The sequence below is a fragment of the Scleropages formosus genome, chromosome 18 (assembly GCF_900964775.1).
Source record: "Scleropages formosus chromosome 18, fSclFor1.1, whole genome shotgun sequence".
Taxonomy (NCBI): Eukaryota; Metazoa; Chordata; class Actinopteri; order Osteoglossiformes; family Osteoglossidae; genus Scleropages; species Scleropages formosus.
In genome coordinates this window covers 5,468,732-5,478,906 of record NC_041823.1, presented here as the reverse complement: position 1 = coordinate 5,478,906, position 10,175 = coordinate 5,468,732, and the positions used below count along the sequence as shown (strand labels likewise).

General features: G+C 45.6%; 1 protein-coding gene across 2 annotated transcripts; it reads right to left on the bottom strand.

Annotated features, from left to right (window-relative positions):
* Positions 1–1,176: 1,176 nt before the first annotated feature.
* Positions 1,177–6,386, bottom strand: osr2 (odd-skipped related transciption factor 2). Of its 2 annotated transcripts, none has more exons than XM_018762747.2 (4): positions 6,023–6,386; positions 2,589–3,301; positions 2,132–2,231; positions 1,177–1,737 (listed from the first exon to the last, which is right to left on the bottom strand). In XM_018762747.2, the coding sequence occupies exons 2-4, from the start codon at positions 3,239–3,241 to the stop codon at positions 1,663–1,665; spliced, it is 828 nt and encodes a 275-aa protein (XP_018618263.1). In that variant the 5' UTR covers positions 3,242–3,301; positions 6,023–6,386; the 3' UTR covers positions 1,177–1,662. The 2 variants fall into 2 exon arrangements, with proteins under 2 accessions (XP_018618263.1, XP_018618262.1); XM_018762746.2 differs by having other exon boundaries at positions 1,574–1,819.
* Between the last annotated feature and the right edge of the window lie 3,789 nt (positions 6,387–10,175).

Below are 10,175 nucleotides of genomic sequence, written 5' to 3'. Positions count from 1 at the left end.
CTGTGGGGTTTTTCACACGCGGTTTTCGCCGCAAGCAATCAAACAAACAAATAGATGCATATCTTAAGGAAATGACTCGGAAGCACGAGGTCATTTATTGCAAAGCCGCTCCAGCGCGCGTGGCGTCCAGTGAAAACGGGCGCGACGAATAAAGGCACTTCAGGGCGCGAGACCCTCGGTCACCGGAGCTCCACGTGCAGCAAACGTCGCGGGTCCCGAGGGAACCTGGAGCCCCTGAATACCTGTGCGCCGCAGGTGTCGTCAGAGCCGGAGAAATGCCATGGGAAACATGCAGTGCATTCCGCAATAAAATTGCAAACTTCAAAACCGAATAAAAATAAATTCAAAGTAAATAATTTTTTTTTTTAATTAAAAACGTTTAACGACTTTCTGCTGTTATTATTTCGGTAAACAGAGGGCTGCGGTATTGATTTCCAATAAAACCCTGCAGCGATAGCAGTGAAATGACAGGTGTGCGTCGGGAACACTAACCCCCCATCAAGGGTGCACTTCATTACGTTCATTTTTGGGAATCACTGCAACAATATGTACGATAAAATATGAGTTTCTGAGTAAGAGTGGAGTGGGGGGAGGGGGGGGGGGGGGTTGACAATGTGCGTAAAAGCCAGAAACTGCGCGTACAAATCTTGTGGGACACACAACAAAAATAGCACAGATATAAGAAATATGTTAGAGGAAAATACATCGTAGTTACTTGCAAAAACAAGAAAGAAGAAAAAAAATTAAAAAAGACAATAAAGAGAAGTGTACACCACGTAGGTCAGTGCGTAAAAGTGCAGAAGTTATGGACTGGAGAAGGCGCGCGAAGGGAGACGGAGCGAGACGATCGGGGAGGGGGGGCTATCTGAGGGTACCACGGTCACTCAGTACCGCAGCGGGAAATCCAATTTTGTTGCGCACATAATTTTTTCTGGGGGTGTCGCGCTCGGAGCTCAGAGCGCGCAACTCAAGCGGGCGCAAGACGCGCACCCGCGCGCGCGCTCCATTCAATCCCAGAAAAAAGGAGATTTAAAAAAAAAAAAAAAAAGCACAGATTCCCGAATCGAATATTAAACTTTCTTTATTTCTAAAATACAATTTAACGTATTTCCAAAAATTAGAAAAAAAAAAAAACACTTTCCTTTTACAATGTTCAGTTCAAAGACTAATAATAATAAAAAAAAACATTATTTACACGGGGTTGTGAGGGCCTGGAGGGTATTTACATGACAAACTGCAGAAATTCATCATCTTTGGCAATTATGCAGCTTTTTCCCTGCTTGTTCAGCGTTTGCCACAGTCCTTTTTCCTTCAGCCCGGTATCTTGACATTTTCTGAAAATCTTGTCTCTGCCTCTCATGTTTATTGTAGCCGTGTCTTCTTTCCTTGTTATTTGTTTGTTTATTATTATTATTATTATTATTATTATTATTTTAGATGTCCATCCTTCAGGGTCAGTAGTCCTGGCAGGGTGTGTGTGTGTCTGAGCCTTGTTTGTTTCATTTATTTATTGTCTGGTTTATTTGCTGTCTCGGTCCTTCAGGGTCAGTACTCCTGTGTGCCAGACTGCTTCTTTTTTTTTTTTTTTTTTTTTTTCCATTCGTTTTTCGTTTTCTTTATTTGAGATGTTTCAGGGTCAGTAGTCCTGGCAGGGGGTGTGTGTCAGACTGTGTCTTCGCAGGTCGCAGTTGCGCCGAAACACCTTCCCGCAGCGCTCGCAGCTGTAGGGCTTGATGTCTGTATGGGTGAGAAGGTGAGTTTTCAGGTTACTTCTCTGATTAAAGGTTCTTCCGCATGTGGGGCATTTGTGAGGTGATTCCTGTTTAGATTTGAAGCAAGCAAAGGATTATTCCCTTTAATTTTTTTAAAAACTATTTTTTTGAAGTCACTCAGAAATAATGCTCTTCTCTATATCATTACAAACAACAGGCTATTGTTCCTAGAATGGATAACAAATTGTAGCAGGACTAGTACATGCAGTACGTTAACAGACAGACATTTTCAGATATAAAATATGAGCATTAATCTGCACAGGGTCCTATGCATTCATGTTAAAATGCATTACAATTGATAAGGTGATGATCATTTATGACAGTCTGTAATGATTAGGAAATAGGAGCAAATGGCTTACCTGCATATGCAACGTTTTGTGAACAGCTAAAGTTCGAGATTGGCAAAATCCCTTCCCACATTCTTGGCATTTGAACGGCTTTTCTTTGGAATGGATGTATCTGGAAATGAATACACGGATGGGCTGCGGTTACTCTCGGGCAACGTCAGTTTTGCACATCCTGTAGGCCACCAAGCCTTGCATGACACTTGGATGAAGTGTTTCTGTGAGCTGTAAGGCTTTAGCGCCCTCGCAGAGAGCTTCCAAAACTACAGGCTCACTGTGGCGTGGTAAAAAACCTGGATTATATTTCAAACCGGTAGCAGAATTTAATCGGCGGCAACAGTTAAGCTGGACGAATTTCATCATTAATTTAAAAGAAATATATGTGCGTGTGTGTGTGTGTGCGTGCACGTATGTACAGTACGTGTATTGACACATGGCCATGAGGTAAGGAGCGGCAGCGCGTGGCCCTTACCTGTGGTCTCTCAGGTGATCCTGCCTTCGGAAGGCCTTGTGGCAGATGTCACAGGTGTAGGGCCGTTCGTCGGTGTGGGTTCTTTCGTGGATGAGCAGGTTGTAGGACTTGGTAAAATGCCTCCCGCAAAACTTGCAGATAAACTCCTTTTTCGTCTTGGACGGGAGCCGTCCTCTCGTGGGTTTGCGGTCCGGGGACAGTTTGTTCAGCTCCGAAATGGTGCTGCCGAGGCCGGCCGTCAGCTTGGAGAGGTCGCCCGACTTGGGCGGGTCTTCCTGGGTGGCCGCGATGGCGAGGTTGGCGAAGTCGAAGCGCGGCCTGTCCTTGTGCAGGGACGGCAGGACGTGCGCCATGGCGCCTTGCTTGGGGTGGAAGAGGTGGGCGGCGAAGGGTAGCGCCGGGAAGGGAAAGCGTGGGTCCACCAAGCCTTGGGCGGCTGCCATTTCCGTGATGGTCGACCTCAGTCCTTGCATGTGCGGGTAGCCCAGAGTCCAGTGGTTCATGTGCATGGTCTGCACCGCGCTCAGGCCGTACAGGCCCTGCAGGTGGTCCACGGCCGCCGGGAAGGTGTTGACCGCCTGGAGGAAGGAGTAGTTGGTCAACTGCAGGGACGGGTGCAGGGGGATGGGAGCGGGCAGAGCTTTGCTCCCCATGATCCTGCGCTCGGCTTTGGGAACGAGGCCCCCGACGGACACCGTAACTCCTCAGAGCTCCTGGGGGGGACAAGGGACAAGAAACAGTTAAGAAGGACAGAAAAAAACTGAAATTACACACAGGAACCGAATTCAGCCTTATTAACAAGTGCCAAGGGGGGGAGGGGGGTCTGCAAGAATTTTCAACGCATGATTAAAAACCTTGCAGATATTACCCGAATTTTAATGTTTTTAAAAATGGCATTTTTTAGACTGAATAGAGATTAATGAAATGGGGGGGTATAGAAACGACTAGGAGGCAGCAGACAGTCACACCTCGCACGAAACGCCGCGGTGTCCGAGTTCAGACTTTTTGAGCTCATTTCTTAATGCGGTTACGAGTTTGCGAGTGTAGCGGTTTCCAACGTCCCCTTTTGGCGGAGTTCTGTCATGAAGGACAAGACAACACCCGTTTCGCACATTTTCTATTTGTCACGAAAATTCACAAGAGCAAAAAAAAAAGTGATCATAAAGCCAGGGAGTATTTCAGCGCAGAATTTAAAGTATTAATACGAACACGGGATAATAACCACAGAAGAAGAAGTCGTGTTTTATATTATATTATATTAATTATATTATATTATATTATATAATTTGAGGGACCTCCGCAACACCTTGAATCTTCATGTCGCAGGCAGAAATTCATAATTTGCGAGCTCGCGCGCGCCTTTTATGTCTCGCGATCCAGCAGCGGGACATTGATCGGGGACTGAAGGACGGACCGGAGGGGACAGCAGGGGACAGGAGGGGAGACACCTTCCCCGAGCTGAGAGGCGGTAATTCAGTCATCCCGTCTGGATACGATGTGTTCCACGTGGGGGGGGGCGGCTTTGAAAGAGACCCCCAACCTCTCTTCTACACAACTAAACTGCAACGAAAAAACAATACTTAAAAAAAAAATTAAAATATAACAAACCGCAACGTGTTCGAGCGCAAAAATCTGTAACAAAACCCAGCGGCACAATTTCGTTTTTAATACCTTAAATGAACCAATCAGGGCCCGAGAGAAAAGACAAAATCACGGCACTTATAAAAATGTAAAATAAACTTTAAAGGTAAAGTTACATTTGCGAAGCTCAGTTAAAAAGAGACGACAAAAAATGTGATCTGTAGAGAATTTAATTCATGCCCATCGAACGAGCAGCAGCGCACGAGACAATAACTTATTCATAACGCACTAAACCGCGGTGATTTTTACCGCGCAATCACGGTGGAAGCTGTGCCAGCATATGGCATATAAGGCTCTGGACGCGTCCTGGGGATTTATCTGCCTGTGGAGCTGGAAGGCAGACGCGGGGCTGCGCGGGGGTCCCACGGCTTTGCGCGAGACGCCTCCGCTGAAGTGAGTTAATGAGAAGTGTGTGACTGTCACTGGGCTCCGGGCTGCGAGCCGCTGGAGCGGAACATCAGGTTTAAAGGTGACAAGTTCCCACAGCTCCTCCTCGGAGCCCTGCTGAGTGAGAAACATCTCGGCATCTGGCCGCCGACAAGCGACGACATCCATCGTTCCCGGAAAGGCGGCGACGCGACTCGAGGCGGGCGCGTGACACGGTTCCTCGCCGCGCTCGCATCATCAGACCAGCGAACGCGTCCGTTCGTGGACCGCGGCGCGCTTGCTGAGCGACGCGCCATTCATCGATTGACCCCATGTGACCAGCTGGACTTGGAGACACATTGCAGTTCGATCGGCTTTGCTGTTAAAACTCCAGCGTCCATGAATATATATTATTATATACATGATATATATATATAATTTATAATGATGATGGGAATTTGTTTACACCGTTTTACCTTCTAAACGTCGACTTGAGTTGAGGGCAAAGTGCGGTTCTTCGCGGTGCAATGAATGGTTCATGAGCCAACCGTGCTGCAGAGTGTGTTACTTTACGTGCAGTAAATTAAACACTCTAAAAAACCTCGGGTCCAAGTTACAGTAACGACTGCAGGCGCTTTCGCTGCTGTAAGTGTCGCTTACTAATCATGTTGTACATGACCGCTATTACTGTAATGCTGTACATCGTTGATGTTACTTAAATAGATAGAGCTACATATATAAGTTACACACACATATTTACTGATATTACTGTAGGGCGAGTGTGTGCAACCAGAGGCTCAGAGATCTGAACAGAGTGAAACACCAAATGTGGGTCATTTCGACGGTACAGTAGTACTACGGTACCTGGCACAGGAAGTTTCATTACTGTAGGAATTCGGTGTACTCAAAAATGTAATGAGTCACAACTTGAAACATTGTTTCCACTTGTGAAGTCGGTTTTCTTTGCAGGCCGCTGTGCGAGAGGGGGGGGGGGGGGGGGGGGGGGGGGGAGGGAGGGCATCCAGGTTACGGCTGCCCTTGCCTTGGAAGGACCCCTCTCTCCCGCTTGCGCTACTGGATCGTTGGAGACAAACGCGGTAAATACCGAGCGCGGTGAGAGTGACTCGCGCGGCTTTGACGGATGTATAGATTTTCGCTCGTGCCGAAGGAGCGCAGCTCGGGCTCTGATTTGGCGCGTTTGCGGCGCTCGCCTCTCGGGGCTCGGCTCTCGGGGCTCTTCTATCCCCCGTTCTCTCACCGCAGCCGGAATACTGAGACGCGAATAACGGCGACGGACGGGCCGTCGTCGCGTAAGCGTGTGTGCAGCGCGCGCGCCCCGCAATGAATTTTGCACGAGCGCGAGCGACGCGGCGGTGCACGTAACGCGGCAAGTTGGGAGGGAAATGTGCGGATCGGCGGCGCCTTACCCGCAGCGAAAGGAAGCCAAAGGTCGTCCACGCACACGCACACGCGCACGCGCCTCGGTCGCCGCTCAGTAATCCACAGTGACTGCAGTTCGGCCAGCAGCTCCCACCGACCGTCAGCGCGCGCCTCGCCACTTCTTCCATGTACACGTCATTGTCGCATCTTGTTTTGTGGATTTAAGCGCCGGCGTATATGCTAAATTACTCACTTTGCGCAATGGTGCGGAAGGAAAAATAAAAGTTAATGAAGTGTGCGTAAGAAAGTGACACGCGGGGCTGCCGGGGCTCGCGACGCTGCTCGGCGGTCCGCAGCCTCTCTCGCGCTCCGATCCGATCGCGGCGGACCTCAGTGCGGACGGCACGCGGAGCCTCCTGCACTTTTTGAGGGCTTCGGGGCCCCGGCGTCGCGAGCCCCGCCCCCGCACCCTCCCCGGACACGCCCCCCTCCGCGCGCTCCTCCGAGTCGCGCAGCGCAGCGAAGCGCAGCACCTCTCCGCGCGCGCTCCTCTTGTTTATTTGTGTTTATTTGTGTTTGGATGGCAACTGCGAGTCGGAGGGACGCGGATCCCCGACGTGTGCGGGGCTCGCTTTTCCTGGACCGGGTGAAAATAGACCGGGAGACCGAGTATAGGTGTCAACCCCCCCCACACCCCCCAAAAAAAGAGGGGATTTTAAACTACCATACGCATACCTCACAAACTCATAAACATATTAACAAATTAGCGCAGAAACACTTCTGAACACCGACTCCGGCGAGAGCGGGCTTCCGCCAATATTAATATTCGTAGCAAACACAAAACCCGTTTCATATTTCTAATCATTTTCAGCATAGTTTGCAGGAAAGTTTAGGGTGCAAGTGAATAAAGGTGCGCTGCTGCATCATGTCTGAAAACACGCACACCTTCCTTCAGTGTGAAAGTCCTGTTTACCTACGTACAATCCGACTGAGTTGAATTGAGTTCAATTGATACTATTTTATTTATTCATGTGAAATGATTGAAAACTGAAACCGGTAAATGACATTGCCAAAATAAATAAAAATAAATACATGAAATTGGTAAATAATTCAAATGGTGTATTACTATTAGTATGTTATTTCCATAACTGTATATATTATAAATATTTTTACTGTTTGGGTTTATAGAAAAATCAGCAATCTTGATTTGTGTTAGTAATATTTTAATTTAATAACTCGATATTTCAGCGCGAGTATGTATCAAAGCATTAATCATCAATAAGTCACGAACGTGATTGTTTCCTTTTTGCCAGAGGGAGTAAAATATAAAACAACATACTGAAAGAGGTCATAAGATTCGGAGGGGTTTTTATTAACATGAGTCATTTGAATCTTAATATTCTGGGGGCAAATTTAAAGATTTTAAAATGTATAACGTATCAAATGATAAATGTATAATGTATAATAAATGTTAAATGGTGAAATTGCACGGGGTGCAGAAGACGAGATGAAAACCCTGCTGGTGTGTGTGTGCGGTGTGTGCGGTGTGTGCGGTGTGTGCAGTGTTTGTGGTGTGTGTGGTGTCGCGAGTTAACAAGCAGTAATTAGGAAATACACCAATTTTACTCCGCTCTGCTCGGCAGCTTCGCCCCCCTGAACGACTGAGGCCACTTCTGATGATATAATGTATTTATTGTATTTATCATATTTACTGTATGTATCGTCACATGTATTTACTCGGCTGCGTTCACTAAATAAACTATTTATAACGGAGCGAAGGGAGGAGCGAGAGACTTTAATTAAAACAATGCAACAATTATATCAAAAACATGTGGAATATGTAGGAGTTTCGATGTCAGATAATTTGTCACTTTGATTCGTCACTGAGTTGGATCAAGTCTCCCTTTTTCTCTCTCTCACACACACACACACACACACACACACACACACACACACACACACACACACACACACGCGCGCACGCAGAGGCAATAGAAATTCTTATGAGTAGAGGCCGTGAAAAAGAGAATCGCACTAAATACAAATTAAACTCAAATTTAGGAAGGTTTATACAGCAACAAATTATTCTTCTAAAATAACAATAAAACCGGCTAAATCATCCAATAATTTAGACAATCCAAAAATCAATTTGTCTCCTTGCCGGAGTGTTTTCGACAAATTATTATTCCAGTGTGAAACTGTATCGCTTCGTTTATTTCACCTGAAGCAACCCTAAAGCAAAATAAATCATAGTAATTATTAAACTTAATAAACTTCAATTATATACATTAATTCGAATAGTACTGTGGTAAAAGGTGCATAAATCGTACAGTAATTTCGCAATTCCTTTTTTCAAAACACATTCGAACTGATAGCTAAATTCACACAATCAATGTATTAATTTTAATAAATCCAGAAGGAAAAAAACCATATGAATTATTTTTAAATAGGCCTCCCTGGAATTCAGAGGGACAAGATGTTGTGCGTTTCTCTTAAACGCGTATGATTCAGACATTTCATTGAATTATTAATTTGAAGACAATCGAATAGATCATTTTTCAGGGATATGAACTTAAATTTAATTTTGCGCGACAGTTTATGATGAGCAGCATGATGATGAGTGAACACGAGCACCATCCTCAGCTGTGTGTTTCATGTGTGACTGGGGTTTAAACACACTCTGGTTTGTGGCAGCGTGTCACTCTGGGATGGAGCCGGCGGACAACCTGCGCGTTCGCTCCACGAGGCGCGCGACACACTAAACCAGGTCTGCAGCGCCCCCTATCGACAGCAGAAACACGAACAAGAATAAACTATTTTAGGCAAGTTCTTTTTTCTTTTTTTCTTAAAAAAAGGGTTTTTGTCTATTTTCCATTTAAAGATTTTTTTTGGTCAGACTTTGATAAAAAGAAACATTCACTTCATTGCTGTTATGTTTATTTACATCAATGCATACAGCATGTTGTGCTCATAACTGACCCTAATCAGGCCTGAGTGTTTTATTAAACTCCCCAGAACACGGTCATTGACTTTTGGTCCCTGTACTACTGGCTAACTGGGGATAATTGATTGTAGTTCACAGAAAAAAAAAAAAAAACAGAAAAAAAAAATCATGAGTATCATATGTTTAAAACACCTGCAGGAGTAAGCATAGAAAATGAGTAGAAAATGAAGAACAGCACAACTAAAGGACATTAAAAAACATTTATTCAGTTTGAAAGACTGCTTATTAGCTAATACTTAATTAGGTCTTCAAACACGCAAAGTGAGTTAATTTACCAAGCCTAATTCCAGCTTTCTGTGAACAGCTTGATTTTGAAAATCATACGTATGCTTTGTTTTACTGAAAGAAAGCAGCGTACTGTCTATGACCTGTCCATAAATCTCCATCTTTATGCACATTAAGATTAAGAGAGACTACATGTGGGTGTGTCACTGTAAAAATCACGTTTTAAGCAAGTTTACAACAGCAGGTATCATTTCCCAGTTTAGTGGGTGGTGTCTCACCACTGCAATTTCGCCGAACCCTGCAGTGAGCACTATAAATTTTATCAATATAAAATGAAAACTTACTGACTCGTGTATCTGGAAATTGTGTGTTTCTGTGTTGTCTTTCTGTGGCGTAGTAAGTTAGGCTGCAGAAACTCTGGGTCAGAGTTTATTTAACACCGTCGACTCTGCTGTGCATCAATAGGTGTTTGAGATTTTTTTTGCGCTTCTGCATGGGTCTGAGTATAAAAGCAGACTACAGATACTGAAACATACAGCATTTGCAGAAGCAAAACAAAACTAACTTCACAAGACACACATTTCCTTCACTCAAAGTGATCGAACCTAAGTTTAAGACTGGAAGAGGCTCTCAAAATAAGTAGAGCCAGACAAAGAGCTGCAGTAGGATGCGGGCGGTACCCCTCACTGCACTGTAAATTACCTGCACAGATGAAAGCCAGGCCAGGGTACCCGAGTGAAAAGGGTAAGGAGGCGAACACTGACTTCAGTGCTCATCGGGAAACGAGTCAAGGGACGGGAAGAGCCGAGCTGCCTGTTTCGCAGAAACAAGAGAAAAGGAGACAGAGGCGCTACAGTCACAGTGTCACTGACTCTGAGCCGAAGCGCTACACGCTGAGGGATTGTGGTGAGAGTGAATACACTCCGTTTCCGTTCGCTCCTGTCTCACTCGGGGCTTCAGCGCTCTTTTAC